Below are 23,262 nucleotides of genomic sequence, written 5' to 3'. Positions count from 1 at the left end.
AGCAACAGAACTAAATCCAAAGGGGAAGAGCAGGAGAGAGCAGAGTGCAACTGGGTGTCAGAGAGAACCTCCTGCTTCAACCAGATTTAAATAACCTGAGAACAGCATGGGCCCTCAGGCGTTACAAGCTATACTAATAATAACCTGCAGAAGAAGAGACACAGGTTAACACCGGATCAAACCCCAAAATGTCGCCAGGTGACACCAGTAGGCTATATATGGTGTAGAATGTATTTTGTTATAACATAAAAATAATGAGGGCTCATGATCTACATATCTAAAAAAACAGGTTTATTTCTCAGTATCTTTTTTTCCACAACACAGGGAGTGTCAGATAAGTTATTCTCAGTTCTGCCTGTTTTGACTTTACAGGAAAGGCAAGTTAGTTTGCATAACTAATGTCAAACATAATACCAATTCAACGTGCTTTACATAATCCTAAAAGAAACACAAGTATAGGACAGGTGAAGCTATAAAAGGCAACATGGTTAATGAGTAAAACGTACGGTTCAGTCATAAAGCCTTTTGGTCAAAGTATAGCTCCTCCTTGTGTTTGTCTACCTTTTTTTGATACGAGGCGCCCTTTGTTGTCAGTTTGTGTCGTGGTTATAAAGTTGCCAAAGCAAACTACAAATGTCATCCCAGTTTTTGTTTGACTAAGATGAATGACTGACCCCTGATATTTAATGCTGGTGATATGGACACATTACTTTCTCATTTGTTTGGCAGGAAATGACTGAAATCCACTTTGTCAAAGTCAAAGTTTCTGCCAAAACGTCAAAGTCTCCAGAGGGTATCAATCAATTGTGGTTATGAACGTTTACTTTCCATCAAGATTTACAGTAATCTACAACAACTGAAAGAACAAGACAGAAGAGTCTGACCATAGTCTATACAGTGATCATATATTTACTGTGACAGCCTACTCCTACATTTTTCCTACAGCCTTTTACTGTAGTAGACCAAGAGGGAATATGTGTGAGTTTATGCTGACATATATATATTTTCATAGCATTTTTTTTTAAAGTAACATCATTATCTTTACCAATCATTATCTTACAATACCAGAGATGGAAAGTTAGTACATTTATTTAAATACTTCAATATAATCTTGAGATATTTATTCTGCATAGTTACCATTTACCTTTCAATTAAACATTGTACTCTTTTTTTAAAAAAAATCATGTTATGTGCTTATAAAAGCCCAACTTTTTTTTTTTTTTTTTTACATAAATCTACAAATACCTTTGGCTCCAGTCTCCTTGTCATATTTGTTGTTGTTTTTTTAATTAAATTAAAGAGTACTGTCTAGACCTGCTCTATGTGAAAAGTGCCTTGAGGCGACCTTTGTTATTTGGCACTATGTAAATAAAGATGTATTAATTTTAGAAGTTATGTGTTTAAGTCCACACAGCAGAATTTTATCTTATTTTTTTAATCTCATGACCCCACAGATATATTTTATGACCCACTGGAGGGGCCCGACCCTTATGTGGGGAACCCCTGGAACTAAACTACCAAACCATAGAGCGGTTAAACCTCCAACAGCTGCAGCAGTAAAATCCTACTTACAGTATCATGCCTTAGTGTCAGTTTTATTTGTATCAGATTGTTAACCATAGTAACAATCAAATAATGTCAGATATACACATGTAAAGTCACACATTTACTTTCAGTTTTGATATCATACATTAAGCTGCTGATAATAACAGTAGACCTATAATAGTAGATTTTATTTCATCTTTGTATTTAGCTGTTTATTTTTACTAGGGTAAATTAGGGTAATGTGGGGCATTGACCAATGTGGGACAACTAGGTTCCAGTGTATTATTATTAACCTATCTGATGCAGAAAGCAAAAAAAACATGTAGGCCAACAAAATTAAATGAACAAATATGGGTACATTTCAGAAAGTGTTGGTGTTGTATAAATCAAAGTATTTCTAAGCCTAAAAAATTGTGTCACTGATTACAAAATCTACAAATTCTGAAACGATTTGACACAAGGAACATTAGTATGTGCCATTTTCCAATACAGTACAATATCTAAAAATTCTCTGATTTAACAAGAAAACATCTTAGGGATTTCATAATGATATTAGGTGTTGATATAAAGTATTTGATTTATATGCAAATGTGGGGAACAAGTCAGAATTGCAAAAAATGTCCCACATTACCCTGATCCACTCTATTTTGTTATATAAAAACACAGGCCAGGTGAGATGTGGCAGCATGTTTTTGGCAACTGAAGGTGTGACAGTTTACCATGTGACTGTGGAGGGAGGGGGGGTTCGATGGAGGAGGGGGGGGGGGGCGTGTCCTCTCTCCCTTTTTACCTTTGCCGCTATCTCACCTGTTAGGTTGCAGTGTAAGGGCTATAAACACGGGTTATAACTGAAACGCTCGTCTGGTAATCAAAAAGGAAAGAGTGCCATCATGCAGTCTCCGGTGAATGATTCCTCCGCCAGAGCGGGTTTCCATACAGTGGAGATCCAGAAAACGACGTGGGAAGTACCGGAGAGATACACGGCGCTACGGGCGGTCGGCTCCGGTGCTTACGGGACAGTTTGGTGAGTTTATCCGGGCAGGGCATCAGGTGTGCTGGCGAGGAGCGAGCCGCAGAGTTTGTGTCAGTTTCTTTTTTGTAAGCAGCAAAATGAAAAGTGTTAGTGCCTTTGTCTTTATTAATCCCATAAAAAATGTTTAATCCTGCCATCAGGAGAAAAGTGTAGCTTGTAATTAACCATATAACTGCCATAATACGCAACATAAAAGGAAATGCAGTATATATAGTATAAGATGTATTTGTTTCCTGTTTTATACTGATGATAAATCCCACACTCTGGTAAAACTACCCCTTAGAATATGTGTATTTACATATAATATACTCATTAAGGCTTAACCTGGACCATGTAAATGATCCACTCAACACATAGTTTACATTAGTAGATTGATAATCATGATTAAATGTCCAAGTGTGTTGTAATAGTTATCTTTCTTTAGGGCATGCTGTTTAGTAAACTTCAAATGTGCTTGCCATCAATACATGCTTTGCATTACAAATGATTTTCTATAGGCTGTCTAGAATTCATGTAGGCCTTAAGTCTGCATTCCACTCTCAGACTATGCTGCATGCCATCCAAGAGGCCTAGATTACATCTGCTAACAGAAGCACTATTGTCCGCCTGGGGCAAGTCAGCAAGTCAATGCAGGTCCTCCAATACAACAAGAATCTCCTCCACAAACACAGGGCAAGCCCCCGCCCACAGGAATACAAGCTGTCTAATGATAAACCACTGACTGACAGTGACTGGCTGACATGAGCTTATTACTGCTTTGATATCTAGTCAGTATATATTTAGATGTGGGCCAACAGAGGGGACTTTGGCCCTGACCGAGCTGGATTATTTATCTATAAGAACAGCAGGGATTTTAGTAAACAGGTCCAATCTACCAATGTGTCTTTTCACTTTACAAACAAATTAACAAATTATTCTCAATGTACTGCAAAGAACAAAAAACACATGACATATGACACGATTAGTCAAATAATCAACTAGTCATTTGTCAGAAACATAATTCCATCTAAGTCATTCAACAAGAAATGCTGCATTTTCTACTTTATATGATTTTAAATTAGGTATTGTTGGGTTTTAGACTGTTGGCCTAGCAAAAGAAGCAAATCTTCTGCTTTTTACATTATTTTATGGACTAAACATATACAACACATGTATTCATTTGCTCACTGTGTGTTCCCATTTAGCTCTGCCATGGACCAGAAGACCAAGGATAAGGTGGCCATCAAGAAGCTGTATCGGCCCTTCCAGTCCCTCATCCATGCCAAACGGGCCTATAGGGAACTCAGACTGCTTCGTCACATACAGCATGAAAATGTAAGAACTTGAGAAAAGGATCCAATCTACTTGTTCATTCTTTATTCAGCCAGGCATGTAAATCTAAAGCATATACTAAGGAAAACGATGTATTATAAATGACATAAACTGACTAAAAAACTACACTTATATAAAGTCACCTCTATCAAAATGGCTCAATTCATTAAGATCCATGCTAGCTGGTGTAGTTTTAATCTTGCTCACAGTCTTCCGTTTTATTTAATCTGTCTCTTTCAAGAAAAGTAGATTTTGACGACAAACAAACTTTGTTGACCGTCCAAACAAAAGCCCATAATCTCACAGCCAAGCTGGGAGTGTTGTGTATTGTTTGAACTCTCATGGTTCAGTAAGTTTTGCTGTAAAACCTTTGAAGGGCTACAGGCACTTACATAACCCTGGAATTATGAGTTAATCTTTGCAAGTCACTGAGTTCAATGAGATCTAACTAAGTGTGTTATTTGGAGACTATTAAACCAAAAGACTTATGATCCCTTTTATATCTTATTTTGCTGCTTTCTACTATTTTTCAGAATAAAAAGAGGAACGGACTTTTTGTTTAGTATGAGTGTAAACGCCATCACCAGAAAATAAAGTCAGTACTGGAAGAATGATTTGATATATACATGATCTCGGGGAAATAACTAAGACCAATCTGATTATAACTTTAAAACAGAGATGCAGTGACACTAACTTTTGACCCTCTTCGTAAATGTAGAGTTTGTGTGGGTGTTCAAGTGTTTTACATTAAACACAATCTTCTCCATGTTTTTCCTTAAAGGTGATCTGCCTCCTTGACGTCTTCACACCTGATTCCTCGCTGGAAAAATTCCAAACCTTGTGAGTTAGGAGTCAGGAACCACATTCTTCTGCTAGTTACAGCAGCTTATGAGATCCTGTGTGTGTGTGTGTGTGTGTGTGTGTGTGTGTGTGTGTGTGTGTGTGTGTGTGTACACATGTAGGAAAAGTTCAAGCAAGGATGTGCAAGAACAAGCTTATTCATGTTTGTTTTGGATGGTTTGCGCAGTTGTATTTCATCACCATAGCAATGAGCACTCTATGGAATATCGTAGGTATCCACAGTATTTAGACTATGGCTGTTGGAACAAATTTTGGTATTCGGATATAATTTGAACTGTCAAAAAAATCGAATGTTGAAATTACTATTAATGTGTATTTTTATATAAATAGGTTGGCTAACATTAGCAAATCTCAATCTTCTCATCTTGACATCCCTGTGTGTGAAAATGAAACTACTGTCACTTTTGCTCAGTTCATTGAAAGAGGCAACAATAAGAAGAGGAATGTTTTTTTAGATTGAAAATGCTCATTAAAGTTGACAGGTTAACGTTATTTATCTATGCCTTAATTTAATTATTGCTTAGCAAGAAAGCTATAGCCTATTTCTTAGTAATGTTGAGATGCCCTTTAGTGGACAAAAATAAGTACATGTTGACAGTGGCATTGGCAATACATAAGCCTGTGTTTAAGTGCATAGTAAATTCAAATGGGATTTTATATGAAGACTGACAGGCCTAATTTAGACCTGCTTTACAGTATGTTTTTTAGTTTTTTAACTATTGATTTGTTTTTGTTTATTTTCTCTCTCTCTCTCTCTCTCTCTCTCTCTCTCTCTCTCTCTCTCTCTCTCTCTCTCTCTCTCTCTTTCTCTCTCTCTCTCTCTCTCTTACTCTTCTTCTCTAGTTATATTGTAATGCCCTTCGTTGCCCAGGATCTGGGCCACATAATGAAAAAGCGGAGGTTAACTGATCGTATCATCACATACCTCTTCTACCAGCTTCTAAGAGGCCTCAAGGTAAGTGTTCATTTATGACATGATGTTTTATTTAAAGCCCATAGAGCCACTGAAGTAATTGCTTTTGAAACCAATGTACAAGTCGAATATATACATATAATAAAACTAGACAAGGTTATATTTCCTGAGAAAGAAAAATGTAAGTGTACGCACATATAAAGATTTGCAGTTGATACATTTGAAGTAGTTGAAATAGTTGAAGTGGCAGTCGAAACACAAATAGTGCAAGAAGTTGAAGTAGAAATTAACATGGAAGTGCTAAAATAAGCTAAAGTTTCAGTTAAGTTTAAGTACTGCAATCAAAATACAAATAGAGAAAGAAATTGAAGTGGCAGTTGAAATAGAAATAGTACAAGTTGAAGTGGCAGTCTAATTAAAAATAGTGAAAGAAGTTGAAGGAGCAGTTGAAATACAAATACCGAAAGAAGTTGAAGTAGTGATTAAAAGGGAAGTGCTAAAAAAAGTCGTTTCAGTTGAAGTTCAAGCACTTTATGAGGTTTAAGTGTTACTTTGAGGGTTAGCACCAAGTGAAGCTGAAGTATCAGTTGAAGTGAAGATTTGGATGAATTGATGTTGTTGATGCTGCAACTTAAGCAGGACATCAGCTCCCCCTACAACAGGACAGTCCAGTTCATCATCCACATGACAGTGAACACCACATCAATAACAAAAAAAAAAAAGGAAAAATACAGCAGCCACTCACTCTCAACCCAAAAAGCCTAATTCAGTGTTTTTAGACAGAGCCAGGATCTACGACCTAACATGTTACTGCAAACCACCCCAGCGTATGCTGCAGGCCACAGCCTGTCAACTCCAGATGGACTATGCCACTTTCAAAGAGAACAGATGCAATCTGCAAAAATGTGGGCGTTTGACCGCTTTACCCTTATTTATGCCTTTCCACTGAAAGCTAGTCAATGTGTAACTAAGAGTGCTCTGTGGAAACAAAAGGTAAAGCACGTTTTAAAATGGAAACAAAAAGTAACTTCTCCTAAATGGCCTTATCTCTGTGTGATTGTCACCATCAAGTGCTCCTCTATGGGCTGGAAAAACGCATAAAACAGCCCTCACAATTAACTGTGGGTGGAGCCATGAGCCTCTCAGATCATGTGGGTCAGTATGCTCTGATAAAGATGCTGTATGCTGTTTTATACTCTGTGTTTCAATATCTGTTTTCCTTCTTTACAGTATATTCATTCTGCAGGGATCATTCATCGGGTTGGTATTTTGAACACTTCATAACACATCACTAACCACTGTGTGTGACTCATAATCAGTGTTTACTACAGTGCACTTAAAGAAATAGTTTGTATTGATAGCTCATACCTGTCCACTAAATTAGCAGCTACAGCAGCTGGTTAGCTTAGCTGACTGGAAACAAGGGGAAACACCTAGTCTTCTCAAATCTAACAAAACCTGCCTACCAGCATCTTTAAAGCTCACAAATTAACATGTAAATATCTTTTTTGGCTGGGTTCAGTAACCTTCTCTTCTGCTTGCCTGGCAACTTCACTGTGGTGGCACTCAAGGAAGTCACTATGTCAGTCCAAAAAAATAGTTCCAAACACATGAGTGTCCCCCATAAAACTAGATTGTTGATCAGTTACAGATTAGTCATGATAAACTTTATACTATTAAGAAATGTCATGTGGTTTTGTTTTAGGATCTGAAGCCTGGTAACCTCGCTGTGAGTGAGAACTGTGAATTAAAGGTATGTTTAATACCTTTTTGGTATTACAATTACAATTGAATTAACATTGGCTCTAACAAAAAATGCATCAAAAGGTGTCTTGAAAAATCGATTATGGCTAAAATTGGCATCATTTCATTTGAGTGGTGAACCTAACTATTTTCAGATCCTGGACTTTGGTTTGGCAAGACAGACAGAGAGTGAAATGACTGGTTATGTTGTGACCCGCTGGTACAGAGCACCAGAGGTCATATTCAACTGGATGCACTACAGTCAGACAGGTAATATTATTACAGCTTTAATACAAATAGTAATGTTTTATTTGTTACAAATATAACAGGATATTATAGTGTATGACAAAATATTAGCTTTTTGTTATTAAAATTATCTCTCTGCTGCCCTCCCTCACAGTGGACGTCTGGTCAGCCGCCTGTATCCTGGCTGAGATGATTACTGGTCAGGTGCTTTTCCCCGGACACGACAGTATCCTCACACACCGTGCACGCTGGACTGTAATAAAACTGTGTAGGCTCAGTTACAGTAGCCAAAAATTCATACTAAATTCTTTTTTAGTGTTTAAAATAAAGACTTTTTGAAAACAGGTGCAGCTTTGTAAGTCTTAAATGGTGCAGTCCCTTTATTTTACTTGTTAGCCTCACTTGTTAGCCTGTGAAAACTGCTGAATGTCTTGTGTGGCTCTCGAAGCAGCTTTTTAAAATCTAGGAAAATTACCCTTTTGATTATTAAAGCCTAAAAGCCTGTAAATCTGTCAGCCTTGTTGAGGCGCATTATAGGAAATGTAGGATCCTGTATTTTTGGAGTTTGACCCATACTAAGATCTTGGCTTCTGCTGCTTCAACTTAATGGAAATGCAATACTAAATTACTGGAGTAATTTAAATAGATATTTTTTTGTATACAGATATGTCACCAAAAACTCAACCACTACAACTGTAAAGGAGAAAATCATTACAAGAACTATAAGAAGGTGCTATATTCTGTAACAAAGTATTGCCTTGTCATGTGACAAATACGAGACTTGTAGAAATGCAACCTATTATAATTGCTGATGTCTCCAATTCATATGACTGCTCTGCTAAAACCAGATCTACAGTATGTGGATTCTGTGCATTCTGAGGCCTCCTTAACCAGCCTGTTCAGGTATTGATCAGCTGAAGAAGATCCTTCGTCTGACAGGAACACCGGATTCCTCCCTGGTTCAGAAGATGCAGAGTAAAGATGTGAGTTTTGTCTTGTATGATGCCTTAACATCCTGGCTAACATCAGTATTTCGTAGCCTACCAGGCTTTTTCTAACCTTTGCTATTTATGTCCTGTTCTGTTCGTAATCATAATGTCCTGCATTGGACTAAAATTAAACATTATTTCCTGTTTTCCAGGCACAATCATTTGTTCAAGGTCTTCCTCCACTGAAGAAGAAAAACTTCAAAGAGGTGTTTCCGTCCATGGATGAAAATGGTATGCTGACCTGTGTCTACTTGTTGACTACAAACTGAAATACATAACTTTTTCCAAAAATTTAAAAATATTTTAATTTGTTTAGACTTTACCCGATGTCTTTGCAACATTTTCTCTACTAAGTTATTGGGACCATGAACAGTGTTAAACGTAAATGTTACCATTTGATGTACTTTGCTAGAGTTACCATATAGCCAAGTTTCATCTACAATCCCTAGTAGGATGTCAGATGTGTCCAGTTTCCCTACTAGAATTGTGATGTACATTGTTTGGAGCAGTTTCACCTGCATAATTTCCCCTTGCTATAAATTATTAATCAAGAAGAGCTTGAACAAGTATTGAAAGTGACTTCTCAGATATCTCACCTCCATGGTTAAGAAATGGCTGAGAAATGTTTAAAAACTGAAAAGTGTTTTCCGTCTCAATGCCTCCAGCTTTGGATCTAATGGAGGGGATGTTGCTGCTGGATCCAGAGACACGGCTGACAGCTAAGCAGGGACTGTCCCAGCCCTTCCTAGCTGAGTATCATGATCCAGAGAGCGAGCCAGACTCTGGGCCTTATGACGACTCTTTTGAGAGCATGGAGCTCGCTGTTGGGGAGTGGAAGAGTAAGTATGGCTGCAAAGACTGTTACAATGAGGTTGAGTTTAGCCAGTAACTTCTAAATGTGTGATATAAGTGAGAATAAATTAAGTATTTTTCATAAAAGTATATTAGATAGGTTCAGTACTGGGACAGATGCAAGCAGTTCTGTGTGAACTTTCTAATACTGCTTTCCTTTTTTTTATCCAATCAGATCTCATCCACTTAGAGATCATGACCTTTGACCCTGACAACCCCAGCATGACAGCCATGTAGGGTACCTTGTCTCACCTGACCTGACGTGCTGGCACCTCTCAGTGTGACAGTGTGTGTATATGTGTGTTTTTGTGAAAGGGAGAGAAAGTGTGTGTATGTGTGTGTGTGTGCGTTGCTCTCTATATTTGCCACCTAAACTGCTGGTGTAAAATGTTATTTCTTCATATAATGTGAGTTAATGTTTGTTCAAATCATGTTACACCATTATGTATGCTACTGTAGATAGAGTACTGAAAACACGATGGCAAAGAACTCTTCGGATTCAAGTTATGGGTTGAGTTCATGAATTACTGAAGACTACATGAACAGTTTGTGTATGTCTTATGTTGTATGATATTCACATGTAATGGGTGTGTAGCATGGGATTTTTTTGTGACATTTGCTATCCTGACTGTTGGAAACCAGTCTCAGTCAAATGTTTTAAAATAAACTTTTTTTTAAATGTGTTGTTGTGTTAAAGGTGCAGTATGACATTCAGCGCCACTAGATGTCACACTAGAGCACCAGCATCTCAGACCAAAACTATGCGCATCCTTTTACTCAATGAAGTTGGGAGAGGAAAAAAGACAGCTCACAAAGCTGCTCAGAACTTTATTATTCCACTATATCTTTACATAGCAAATAGTTGTTTGCTGTCGACTAATTTCGTGGGCTCACATGGACACTTGTAACATCAATAAACATTGTGTGAGTAGAGTAACCAAAATCTGTACAGAAATAAAAGTGTTGCTACTTTATCATAAAAAGTGCTGAAGTAAAAGTGAGTGTAGTCATTAATTGATTAGTTGCCAATGGTAAAGAAGGAAATTTACAAATTATCTTATTCCTGTCTCTCAAATTTGAATATTTTCTAGCTTCTTTAATCTTCTATGATAATAAACTAAATATCTCTGGGTTGTGGATGGATGGTCAGGACAAAAAGACATTAAAGGACATAATCTTGCATTGTGGTAAAAACGTATTGACATTTTTCACCATTTTATGGACCAAACAACTAACCCATTAATAATTAAAATGAATGCCCAACAGATACTGGATTTGTGGGGCTGATGTCAATATTAGGGAGTGAAAAAAAGTCTGATATTGATATATTGGCCAATAATCTTATACCAAACTATAATATAAAATATAAATACATCATTTTATAAAAAAATTATGTATGTATTTATAAAATATAAATACATCAACATATGTGGTTACCAAACACTTTTGACAAATATATGTAATGGATGCATGATATTTTACAGTTTAAGAATAAATGTAGTTTTTATAAAAATTACATCAGTGCACTGAAACTGTAAACATATATATATATATAAACACAGCATACATACATATATATACATATTATTAGCCAATAATGAATGACCATCGATATACAGTATATGTATATAGTCAGGATCTAATTAAATAATACAATAATATTATTGTTAATATTAGTTGCAGCCTTATTTATGGTCAATTTGTTATGAAATGTTGCACCATCATAGATACCAGGACAATGTTCCCATTCTCCATATTGTAAGTACACAAAATACTACTACTGAGTGTATCAGTCACTGTTGGTCCTCTAAACTTATGAAATATTAAATCCATTAACAAAGCAAATATACACTGACTGTGTAACTATATTTCAAAAAATGTGGATATAGCCGGATACTGCACCCAGTCAAATAAAGATCAGAAGTGAAAATTAGCCAGGTACAAAGAAGTGGACATGTAATCTGAAAAATTGCATTTAATAACAGTGAGACAATAACCTGAATAAAATCATAAAACAGTGGCATTTATAGCTCAACTAATCATAACAAGAGCTTTAAAATACACAGACTGAATAGGGACTGTGACAATAGCAGAACTGTTACTTATGTAATTAATATATCACCAAGAATAAATGTGTCTGTATTGAAAATGATAAAAATGTATGTCTAGCTAGTAGTCACTAGGGGGCAGCATTACATCATAAAATACGATCTTTGAGGCGGACACAGATGGGTTGATTGTGTTCTTATGAAAAACCAGTATGTCTAAGAGTGGAATTACCAACACTCAAATTCTTACATCCAGCACAGAGAAGTAGACAGGCAGGCATGTCATTTCTTAATGTAGTACATAATTATACTACAACTCAACACAAGTTATTATTAAATAATTAAAATAATTTGACATCAAAGCAGCAACACACCCAGAGCCAGTGAGAGAGGGAAAGAGAGAGAGAGAGAGACAGAGAAAGAGAGAGGGGGGCAGAGAGAGATAGAGAGAGGGACAGAGACTGAGAGAGAGAGAGAGAGAGAGAGAGAGAGAGAGAGAGAAAGACCAACTCACACAGGTAGTTAACAGGGAAAAGAAGTAGTTATTGTAATGCTAAAAAAATAAGCTCAGTGCTTTCCTCCCTCTCTCTCTCTCTTTCTCTCTCTCTCACTCTCTCAAAATGAACTTTTCTGCTGCTCCAGTCATAATCCTTGACATCAGCTACACGTGGCTCTTATAATGTGTGGTCTTCCTGGCTGCCTGTGGGAACATGTTATTGGAGACCTGTTCTAAAGCCTCATGCCACAGGACAAACTTTCCCATGAACCCTTCAATCTTGTCTGTGGATGAAAACTCATTGAGTTGTTGACCACCAAGTCAAAGCATGACAGCATGTTTTTCTCAAAGATCATAAAGACTGGACAGGACATTCCACTGTAAGTCGGTGTACCTTTGTGAGGAGGATAAGGCTTTAGTGGTCAGCTACCATTTCAGTGCACAGTTGAGAGAAGAGGTAAGATTTGATGTAATTCACCATCTACACAGCCTGACCCTGCACCTCTGCTAACCCTTGGGCATGGTTTTGCCAACTAGCGCATTACACCTATAGAGGAATGACGTGTTTGCACTATTAAAAAGTGATAATAAATCGCTCAATTGTGATAAAAATAAATAAATAAAATTGTCAACATATATTCATGCGGGTTGTTTGTTGCAAACGTCAGACATGGGGGACAGACAGACAGATAAAGACATAAATAGAACAAAAGGAACCCGGAGAATTGCTTGTAGGATATATATATTTCATTTGATCATTATTATTATTATTGCTATTATCATTATCATTGTATTCTTCTTCTTCTTCTTCTTCTTCTTCTTCTTCTTCTTATTATTATTATTATTATCATCATCATCATCATCACTATCGTTATAATTATATTGCTGTTATCATCATTTTATTATTATTATCATTATTACTATTATTATTTTTATTATCACTGTCATTATTATCATTATTATTATTGTAGGGTTAAGTAGCAGAAATATTTAAGGTAAGTGCAAAACCATAAAGAATCCCCCTAGAAAAATATTTAGACCTATATGGGAGCTAAAACCCCTGAAAGAGAGAGTTTCTTTCTTGTGCTGCCACTCTGGTACTTGAGGTAATTAATTGTTGCAATATGGTGCAGCCTAATTTTAAAAAACATAGACACCACTAATTAATAAGTTTGAATGGTGGTTGTCAAACCCAAATTGTGTTTCTTCGATATGTTCCCTGAGCAAGAACACATCCTCTGTGCCAATCTCTTCCCGATTTGTGATAGAGGTTTTAATATGATCAGGGTCTTGATGCTCTCATGTGTTGTGTTTGAGAAATATTACATGCAAATACTTACAATATTAAACTGAGGTTCAGCTTCATGGAAATGCTGAGGGAAGTCCACTGGCAGGCTCTCTTCAGCTTTCCTTGAAGGTCCTTCATGGTACTTGCTAAAATGTAAGAAACTTAATAAAACAATTTTTTTTTTTAAAGTTTTAAGCATCAGAAAGTGTATTGTACTTTACTCCATGTAGACAGAAAAACCAAGTGTAGAAAAGTGTGTCATCTAGTTGTTATCAAATGCTTACAGACATATGAATTATAGATATGAATGAATGAATTCCTTAGCCAAATGGCACACATACCTTTTGTAAATTAGATGGGAAGTTAAAGACAGATGGTTTGACTTCATGTCTCAGCCGGATAATCTGCCCTGCTCTCAGCTATTGTGTCTCCACAGCAGAGTAGGACCCAGATAAGACCCAACGGACTCTGACCGCGACATCACAGAAGTGACTCGCCGAAAACACAACAAAAAAAACGACATGAGGATGAGGAGGTAAACATGGAGGAGCTGAGGTGGTTGCTGCGTTTCTCGTTTGTGTGTTCGTGTACATGGCGGTGGACGTTATAAACCTTTTTTACGGTGGTGTCGACGCCTTCTACTACCACTCCTCTTCTGCTGAGTTTTTAAAAATGCCGCTTATTTTGGTGCTTTCTGTTGACGTAACATCCCGCTTTGAGTAGACCCAATCAGCACCAAGTCAACCTCAAGCCCCACCCAGGAACTTTTCCGGGCCGAAGGGTATTGCTTTGCAGGTATAAAGCCAGACAAATAAACAACAAATGCAAAACATTTCAAAAGGTAAGAGAAGTTTTTGTTTCAGACCATTATTCTACCCTGAGGCAGATACTTGTTTAGGCCCGTAAAAGTTCCGGGAGAGGTTCCTTCATGGAGGTTCCTGCACTGGAGACACACACCAACGGCCCGGCCTGTAAAATTACCCTGAAGTTCCTGCAGTGGAAACGTTATGTCTGTGGTTTGGAACTTTTTCTAAATGTGTCCTACGGATAGTAAATTTGCAATTTGCAATGACTGCAAAACAGCATAATAAATATGGCAGTGCCAAATTGGCACTTCTTTTTTTTGCACAGACAGTGTTTACATCTGGAAAGCCATGTTGCATTTATGTACTGTATGAATCCAGTGGGGCATCACAATAAAATTAGGCATAATGTGTCAACTCCACAATAGGAGATATGTTATGTTGTTACCTAACAGTTTTGGTGTAAAAAGCCTGCATATAACGGTATCAGGTGCTATCGGAATCGTAAATTAAGAGTTGGACAATATCGGATATCGGCAGAAAAGCCAATATCGAGCATCACTAGTTATCGGTCACCCTGACTATTTCTTCTACTGTTGTATGTCTTTCCATTTGTTTGCAGAAAAGTCTCTCTTTGATAGAGTCATTATCCACATCTGACATTTACCAGAAGTTGGGCAGCTCCAGTTATGTCAGTGAATTCATCTTTCTATCACCTGTAATTTTTTTAGTCCTTTTTCATCAGAAGAAGGGTACTTTCACCCATCTGGACCCAGCATGACACCTGCAATTTTTTGCATGCAGTGAGGATGAGTGTCTCCACTATTGTGTGAGGTTTCTTCTGCTTTGCAATACGCTCTGGTAGCATATAACTTGTCTCCATTGCCTTATCAGACACTTTCACACAATCCAACCTCACACTGCATCCAACAAACAGCCTTACTGTCTCTGGGTCACATCCTGTGCTGTTTTGAAGCAGGCCAGCTTTCTCTCAACTTGGATGGGATGTTTGTTATCCATGTGGCTCTTCAGCTTGTTTGGGACCATTGTCCTTTCTTGATATGCTTTCTTGTCTTTCCTTTTAAAATGTCATTAGTTGCAGCCCAAGAACTGTCCAAATACACTTTGTTATATCTAAAAAATCAAAAATCAGTTCTTTAGTTTGGATACATTTAAGTACAAGAATTTGTTATTACACAGGACACAGAACAGTGATTGTCAGAAAGTATGACATACAGACAGCTGTCCTCCTGAGTGCTCAGCATCCATCAGTGTAAAATAATGAAGAGTTAGGATGAAAGGGCACACTCTAGTGGCGAGTCTATGGATGTACAATATCCTCTTCTCTCTGCCAGTGAACAAGTCCAAAATTCATATTGAATGCTTGGAAAAACAAAAGCCTGGCACAGGCTCGCAGTCAGGGACGTGCACATGATTACAGAGGGGCAGGGGCTCAAAGTCAGAAAAGGGCAGCATGTGCGTGTGCCAAATTTTTTGGCATTGTGGTGCAGGCATAGTCAACATGAATCTAATCAACATGAATCAAGTTTAAATACAGATGGTAATATTTCAAACACAGATAACCTACAGCTTATATTCACAGAATGCTGAAATTACTATATTATTATTATTATCATTATTATTATTATTATTTTGTTAGCCCATACAGTAGTAGCAAAGTCACAATAAACTTTATCTAAACCTCGGACCTGTACTTCAGACCTGTAGTGAGGGAAATCCGCCGTAAACACGGTGTATTTTATTTTGAAAATTAACCCGGTGTTTTATTTTGTATTTTGTACACGATTTCCTGTCCCGCACGATCTGCTCTGTGGTGATTTGATGTCCAGCAAAAATAGATGACACATTGACTAAAATAGAGCGTTTTTCTACGTTTTCTACGTTGAATAAGTGGACGGAGACTAGTTAGACCATAACTCACAGCCAGGTTCAAGTTGCTCCACTGTCACGTCTCCTCAGTTATCCATGGGGCAGCTGCTTCTCACAGTGTTAATATTCAGTAAGTAATATAAAAAGATTTGTACCACTGCATTAGGCTACTTATGTTCAACTATCTATAGGCCTTTTCTGTCCTTCATGCATGAGTTGCACAGTTGTATTTTGCTCTTCCTTTCACTGATGTCTTTCTACTTCATTCTTGCATTGTTATTTTACTAGTAATATTATGTAAACCAAACATCTTCCTTTTGCATGAATGAACTCTTATCTGATCTTAACTCTTATCTTATCTTCTTTCTTCACATCTATGTGACAGACAGAAGCCTTGCAACATGTCACACCCACTCAGAGCTCCTACATCTTCCTGTGATCTCTCCCTTTTCGTGTCTCTGTAGGAACATGTAGCGTCCATTCGTCCTCGCTCTCACTTTTGGCAATCGTATAAAAAACACACCTCACCACTTCACTTTCAGCGTTCTTTTCACATATGAGTCATAGGTGTGGCAGCTTTTTAATATCCTCAACCATCGGCGTAACCAGTTTGCAGCAGCCAGATTGACTTGCTATCTGTCTTCACAGTAATCAGCCTATTTATTAGAGGCTCAAAACAAAACAGGATTTAGCTTGTTGCATAGATACGTTTGAGCGGGTGCAGACATGCTATGTGGTGTAGAAAATTAATTGAGCAGATAAAAGGTGCTTTTGGAGCTTTGCTTGTACAGCAGTTGTGTATTTTAAGTTTGCTTTATTTACTTTGTGTTTCCATGTCAGCATTTGTTCCTGGGAATTTTAAAAATCCAGTTCTTTCACCTTTAAAGAACCTGTTGCTGAAGTGATGAATGATGAAGACAGATGTACATAACATGTTTTATGAAGCTGTGGGTAGAAGTTCATCTTTCACAGTCTGTGTTTTAATTAACACAGCAAATGTCTTTCCTAAGAAGTATATGATCTGTCAATGTAAGCATTAATGAAACCGTGTTACAGTAGTTCAAACCAGGACTCTGTCTGTTTTTTCACCCAACAGTTAGTTTTGGAGGTTTGTTGGTCAGAGTGGTGTTTGGCTCCTTTGAGGAACTTCAACTGGAGGGATTTTCTTCATTTGGAGCAGTGACATTGGGGGGTTAAATAATAATAAAATAATAAAAAATAATAATAGGAGTATAAGCTATATGGCTGACACAGGCATACCTCAACCAGACACTACCATGCCTGTCAGAAAGCCGCTTTCACTTCACATATTATTTATTTTTCACAAATGAGTACACATTTCTTAACCTTTGTCTGTCTAAACTAAATAGAAATTTAATAAAAAATGATAACTTACACAGTTTCAACAGCTATGTTCATTCAGCCTGTATTGTTATCGGGTCATCATATCAATCTCAAATAGGTCTTTGTGTTCCTTCATTGTTTTTGTTCCTTTTCTTTATGTCCCTGGTCTATATTTGTTCTGTCTTATTATCAGCAACTGTGAAGTACTTTGAACTCCATTAACCTGTATCAAAGGTGCTATATAAATTAAGTTTGTTTGATTGATTGATACCTTATCTGAGTCTATATAACAGTTAGTTGCAGTTAAGTTGTTTTTTAGCTACAGTGTTTTAGCATTATATTTAACTAGCCATTGTGTGTATTTAAGACCATTTGACATGGTTCCCATTTCAAAAGGGATCAGTGGGAAACACTTAAAACGTCAGCTGGAGAAGCCTGATGTTTATTTCTGTGTGAAATCGAAAACCCACTGTTAAAAAATGTATTGTCAATTGTTAACTTTCTATCCACCTTCACTATGTAGCTACTGTGCTAGACTGGAGAACTTGACAGCCATAGCAACAGTAACTAAGTGTGGTGGGACTTTGCAAACAGTCAACTATAAACCTAAATCATTTGTATTGTTCAAAAGGTACAGTACACCAATAATCACAAAAGACAAAATGAATATGATTATGAACTCAGATTTATTCCAGCCATTTAGATGTTACACATTCAGTTACAATAAATCTGGTTGTGCCAGTCAGCCAGCCTTATCCATGTGTTGTTATTAGTCAAAGTGAAAATAGAAGTAAAGCAGGATCAAAACACCGTTTGCATACTGTAGCGAGAGATAGTTCTCTCTCAGAACAGGAGAAGAAAAAGTGGATCCCAAAAACTCAACTATAAAAGTGTTTTATGTGGCTGCTTTTGGTGATGTCAAAAATGCATAATGACAGATGTGAGACAGCAGTAGAGACATTGCAGAAAAGAGGAGTTCCAAGTGTGGCACTATATTGGTGCACTCCTGTGCTAATCTAAGACTGCTGTTGTCATTTTGTGAGCAAAAAGAGTTGCCTTGTAAGGATTCTCTGTCATGATACTACAAGTATCCTCAAGTCTACACGACAGCATATCCAGCAACCAAAAGACAGCCAGGCTGACTGATTTAAGAAAGAGTGAACTGACTCAACTCTCTGCTACTCACTGTTGTTGGTCTAATAATCTCTGCCTCTGCTTGTATTTTGATGTAACCTCTTCTGAGGCTGTTGTATGTTTGCAAGGTTGAGGGAAGCTCTTATGAATGGTTGTGTGGGGGATTGAGGGGGAGAAAAAGGGAGAATGGAGAGGAAGACGACTGCTGTGTTTAGTAACGACGGGAGGAGCTGAAGCTGGAGCTGCTGCTGCTCATTCTGGAGCCACCGCCAGACATCATGCCGCCGCCGCCGCCGCCCATGCTCATGCTGCTCATGCCGCCATATCCACCTCCCATGCTGACGGACATGCCGCCGCCCATGCCGCCGCCCATGCCCATGCCCATGCCCATGCCGCCGCCAACACCGTAGCCGCCACCTCCTGAGGAGCCACCTGGAGATGAGAATAAGATATTTTTAGATGGATTTTCATTAAATTATTAAATGAAATGATGAATTGCTCACTTTTAGTTCTTGATACTGTATGTCAATACATACCGAAGCCTGAGCTTGTGCTCTGTACGTGGACTGTTGCGGATGCACCACCAGCTGCAATCCTGTATAGAGGTACAAAAATTAGATATTTAAGCAATGCACTCTCTCTTTCTTTCTCTCTGTGTTTCAGATGAGTTCAAAGTGACTAAGACTTTTACCTGGACTCCTCTCCTTCCAGAAGCTTCTTGTAGGTAGCAATCTCAATGTCCAGAGCCAGCTTGACGTTCATGAGCTCCTGGTACTCGCGCACCTGGCGGGCCATGTCCTGCTTGGCTCTCTGGAGGGCTTCTTCCAGGTCCTTAATGCGGGCCTTGGCGTCCCTCACTGCGATCTCACCACGCTCCTCAGCCTCAGCAATCTGGGCTTCCAGGCTGACACGCTGAGAGGTTGGAAGGATAGCAAACACTTTAGATGTGATGCTAGTTTCAAACATAATATGTTCAGGAAACTAATATCATATAAAACCTTTTGTGCACTCAAGTGTAAAAGCTTACCTGGCCCTTGACTGCCTCAATCTCGTTCTGGAGGCGGCTGATCATGCGGTTGAGCTCAGCAATCTCAGACTTGGTGGAGCGAAGATCATCTCCGTACTGACCGGCAGAGGACTGCATCTCCTGGTACTGTGGGGATAACATTGAAAATAACCATTATTACTGATCCATACTGTTCCCTGTATTTCTAATCACAAGATGTTTGGGGCTTTTTTTCATATCGGGCTGGTGAGATGACTTTCCCTTTCAACCTACCTTCTGCTGATACCATGACTCGGCATCGGCACGGCTGCGGTTGGCGATATCCTCGTACTGAGCCTTGACTTCAGCCACGATGGCGTCCATGTCCAGGTTGCGGCTGTTGTCCATCTCCACAATAGCTGTGGTGTCCTTGATCTGTCCCTGGAGCTCACGCAGTTCCTGAAATGGAGGTATAAGAATGATGAATAAGGGTAGCACTAAATCTCTGTCTCTATTCTTTTATCTATGTCCTCCATCTTATTGCAGATCATTCATATTTTTTCTTACAGCCTCATAGACAGCTCTGAGGAAGTTGATCTCATCCTGAAGGGCATCAACTCTGGCCTCCAGCTCAACCTTGCTCATGTAGGCACCATCCACATCCTGTTGGTGGAGAAGAAGAAAGTAGGTTACATTGGATGCCAAACAGTAACTCATTTAACTGTTGCTAATGACATGGCGAAGTGAGATTGACTTACCTTCTTCAGGAGAACAAACTCATTCTCCACGCTGGCGCGCTTGTTGATTTCGTCTTCATATCTGAAAGAAACAATAAGAACAGAAATTAGCTGATGGAAAACAACTGTGGGCAGCAACTACAGCATTCTTCACAGACACATGGTTTCTTCTGCTGGTTTGAACTCACTTGTTCTTGAAGTCCTCCACCAGGATCTGCATGTTCTTCAGCTCTCCCTCCAGCTTGACCTTCTCGTTGCCGAGCCCATCGAGCTGTCTGCGCAGGTTGCTGATGTAAGCCTCGAACATGCCATCGATGTTGGAGCGGGTGACGGTCTGGTCCTGCAGGAGGCTCCACTTTGTCTCAAGCATTTTGTTCTGCTGCTCCAGGAAGCGGACCTAAAAGGAAACATTATTTGTCAAGTTTAGATCCACTGTCAGCCCAGGAAAGGTAAACATGACTAAGGCAGATATTTAGATTTGTGTGGTTGAACACTCTCAGTTAAATACAATTTAAAGACGGTTATTATATTTACTGTCTCTTCTTCATGATTTGGCACACTCACTCTAACAAAGATGTTTGTCTTTGTTGTTTAACTTTGCTCAGGTGATCCATCAATCCACACAAAAAGTGTTTGTACGCACTAATATTTGCAGCTGCATGAAAATGCAGGGCACTCAATCCGCTTTGGAGTCCCTGCACAGTATAGTGAGCTCTAGTGATCCAGTTATCTCGGAGAAGCATGTTTGAACACTTTCTCTAAACACACAGAAAATGTATTGGAAGTGCTCTGCCAAGAGGGGTTTAGCCCGTTCTGGGTGTGTAGGTAAATGTCCTTCTTAAGGCAATTCTATTTTATGGAGATATAAAATTAAACATTTAACTCATTAAAACTATTACAATTAAAACAACTGTATGCATGCAAAATTTAAAAAAAATATTTCACTGTAGTAAGGAGTACACACTGGGACCAGTTCACCTGTATGAGGACAGGTAAGGTGTGGTGTGTACACACGGCAGAAAAAACTAAGTGAGCATTTTCTCACGCAGGGTGTGGTTAACCTGTTTTTTTTATTTGTGCATGGGTGGATCATGGTGCCTCATCTTCTGTATGAGGTCTTTAATTATACATGAAAATGAGTAAGAATGAAAAAAAAAACAATTATTGCATTCTCCCTAATCGTACGGAATATATGACAAAAGTGCATGCAAAGACGACTTCAAACTTCAAGCTTAAATTGTAAGTATCGTGCAGTGTATTGCAAGGCATCCCTTGCACCATATAAGGCCTGCGAGTCCTTGCTGCCATGGAAATCAGTGATAACCTGATCCCTTCTTCCCCTCACACAGAGAGCCATCAGTCATTAGATACAGCCACTCTAGTGTTTCCTGCCTCTCACTACAGAGACAGCTGGCAAGGGGCCAGTTATGATTAAGTTTAGTTTAATGTAAAGGATACACTGTTTGGCTTTGAGAACATTGCTTTAGAAGTAAAGTGCCTATACTGCAGCTAAGACATGTTGCATCCAAAAAGACTGAATAGATTATAGTCATAGGCTACTAAGAATATTATACTTTGTAGTGTTGGTTGCCATTGTTCTAACAAGACTAGGTCTAGATCAGCTGCTGTGTAATATTTAATGAGCCCAGGTGGCCAGTTGCAGCAATTCAATTTTGCAAAAAACAATTAACTCATTCATGTCATCATCTATTGTATGACCAAATGTTTTTAGACCAAATTTTCAAAACATTGTGGATTGGAACAGAGTACATGGCATGTCAATTTAAGATCGTAGACAAGATTTTCTTTTACAATGGTTTGGGACGTCAGTTTAAGACAGAAGATTGCCCTTACCTTGTCGATGAAGCTGGCGAAGCGGTTGTTCAGGGTCTTGATCTGTTCTTTCTCCTGGGTACGGACAGTCTGGATGGTGGGGTCAATGGAAATGTTCATGGGGGTCAGCAGGCTCTGGTTGACTTGGACATTTGTGATGGGGGGAATCATGCCGCCTCCACCACCACCCATGCCAAAACCACCTCCCATGCTGTAGCTGGAGGAGCTGAAACCAGCGCCGCCGCCGGCACCGCCACCGAAACCACCGCCGAAACCACCCATGCTTGACCTCATCATTCCACCTCCAACGCTGGATGATGAGACAGAGTAGGATGGTCTCAGTGTAACGGCAGATCTTGAGGAAAATCCTCCACCTCCACCTCCCATTGACATACGGCTGCCACCACTGCTGAAGCCGCCACCACTGCTGAAGCCGCCACTGCTGCTGAAGCCGCCGCCGCCACCGCCGCCAGAGCTGTAGCTGGACTTGACGGTTTTCACGCTCATGGATCTCATAGACATGGCTGCTTTAGTGTCTATAGAAAGGTACACAGAGAGAAGGGGGAGCAGAGAGATAGAGGTTTCGCAGAGCAGTGGAGACCACTAAGAGGTGAGTCAGTTCCCTCTAAGTACCTTCTACAAGTCCGTGATGGGTTTTTATGTGCCTCTGAGTGAGGAGGAGGCATCTCTAAGCTCCACCTCCTCTGCACCTCCACCTCCAGCCTCATCCAATTACCTGGATCCTGAAAAGTGCATTTGCAGGCAGGTAGATTGACTCGGAGCAGCTCAACCTGTCAGACTGTTCAGTGCCACCCCTGTAAGGTGATCAGGCCCCGACACACCCAGGTGCTCGCGGAGGAATGGCATCAGAGCCGCAGGGTGAAAGGGAAGGACAGATATATTATCAAAGACATTTTTACTTCAATAGCTGGGGAACACACGCAAGATAAATCAAGTGTGAAAACTTTAAAATGTGAAACATGTAAAGCATCAAGAAAAGATTAAATCATATGTGTGAGTATAAGTCTGGTGCACAGTGTCTATCCATATTTAAATTCTCATGCTCTGAAAGTATCCTTTTTGTGCTGCTTAGGCATACAATTCTACTTTTCTTATTTCAATTCAAATCCAGGATTAAAGGGATTGGGGATTTTGCATATTCTCTTAGATCTCCATCCTCTTTCTTGTGATTTTGCAAATCAAAAAAATTA

General features: G+C 38.9%; 2 protein-coding genes across 2 annotated transcripts; one reads left to right on the top strand and one right to left on the bottom strand.

Moving 5' to 3' along the window:
* The first annotated feature begins 2,435 nt into the window (after positions 1 to 2,435).
* zgc:171775 (STKc_p38 domain-containing protein) lies at positions 2,436 to 9,730 on the top strand. The gene is made up of 12 exons (XM_053316877.1): positions 2,436 to 2,569; positions 3,763 to 3,892; positions 4,671 to 4,729; positions 5,594 to 5,705; positions 6,894 to 6,923; positions 7,369 to 7,416; positions 7,562 to 7,676; positions 7,807 to 7,878; positions 8,556 to 8,635; positions 8,794 to 8,872; positions 9,307 to 9,480; positions 9,669 to 9,730. The coding sequence occupies exons 1-12, from the start codon at positions 2,436 to 2,438 to the stop codon at positions 9,728 to 9,730; spliced, it is 1,095 nt and encodes a 364-aa protein (XP_053172852.1).
* An 8,977-nt stretch (positions 9,731 to 18,707) lies between these two features.
* On the bottom strand, positions 18,708 to 23,000 carry LOC128357534 (keratin, type II cytoskeletal 8-like). The gene is made up of 9 exons (XM_053317897.1): positions 22,073 to 23,000; positions 20,407 to 20,615; positions 20,240 to 20,300; positions 20,049 to 20,144; positions 19,776 to 19,940; positions 19,524 to 19,649; positions 19,188 to 19,408; positions 19,033 to 19,091; positions 18,708 to 18,928 (listed from the first exon to the last, which is right to left on the bottom strand). The coding sequence occupies exons 1-9, from the start codon at positions 22,571 to 22,573 to the stop codon at positions 18,708 to 18,710; spliced, it is 1,659 nt and encodes a 552-aa protein (XP_053173872.1). The 5' UTR covers positions 22,574 to 23,000.
* Between the last annotated feature and the right edge of the window lie 262 nt (positions 23,001 to 23,262).

The sequence above is a fragment of the Scomber japonicus genome, chromosome 4, assembly GCF_027409825.1.
Source record: "Scomber japonicus isolate fScoJap1 chromosome 4, fScoJap1.pri, whole genome shotgun sequence".
In the NCBI taxonomy this organism is placed as follows: domain Eukaryota; kingdom Metazoa; phylum Chordata; class Actinopteri; order Scombriformes; family Scombridae; genus Scomber; species Scomber japonicus.
The sequence above is the reverse complement of the archived record's forward strand: the minus strand, read 5'-3'. Positions and strand labels throughout refer to the sequence as shown.

Excerpts from the sequence above, each read along its gene's own strand:
- zgc:171775 (XM_053316877.1), top strand. The coding sequence starts at position 2,436 with ATGCAGTCTCCGGTGAATGATTCCTCCGCCAGAGCGGGTTTCCATACA. Across the intron at positions 5,706-6,893 it reads AGCTTCTAAGAGGCCTCAAG|TATATTCATTCTGCAGGGAT; the intron begins GTAAGTGTTCAT and ends CCTTCTTTACAG. Across the intron at positions 7,677-7,806 it reads GATGCACTACAGTCAGACAG|TGGACGTCTGGTCAGCCGCC; the intron begins GTAATATTATTA and ends CCTCCCTCACAG.
- LOC128357534 (XM_053317897.1), bottom strand. The coding sequence starts at position 22,573 with ATGTCTATGAGATCCATGAGCGTGAAAACCGTCAAGTCCAGCTACAGC. Across the intron at positions 20,301-20,406 it reads GTGGAGGACTTCAAGAACAA|ATATGAAGACGAAATCAACA; the intron begins GTGAGTTCAAAC and ends TGTTTCTTTCAG. Across the intron at positions 19,409-19,523 it reads TTGAGGCAGTCAAGGGCCAG|CGTGTCAGCCTGGAAGCCCA; the intron begins GTAAGCTTTTAC and ends CCAACCTCTCAG.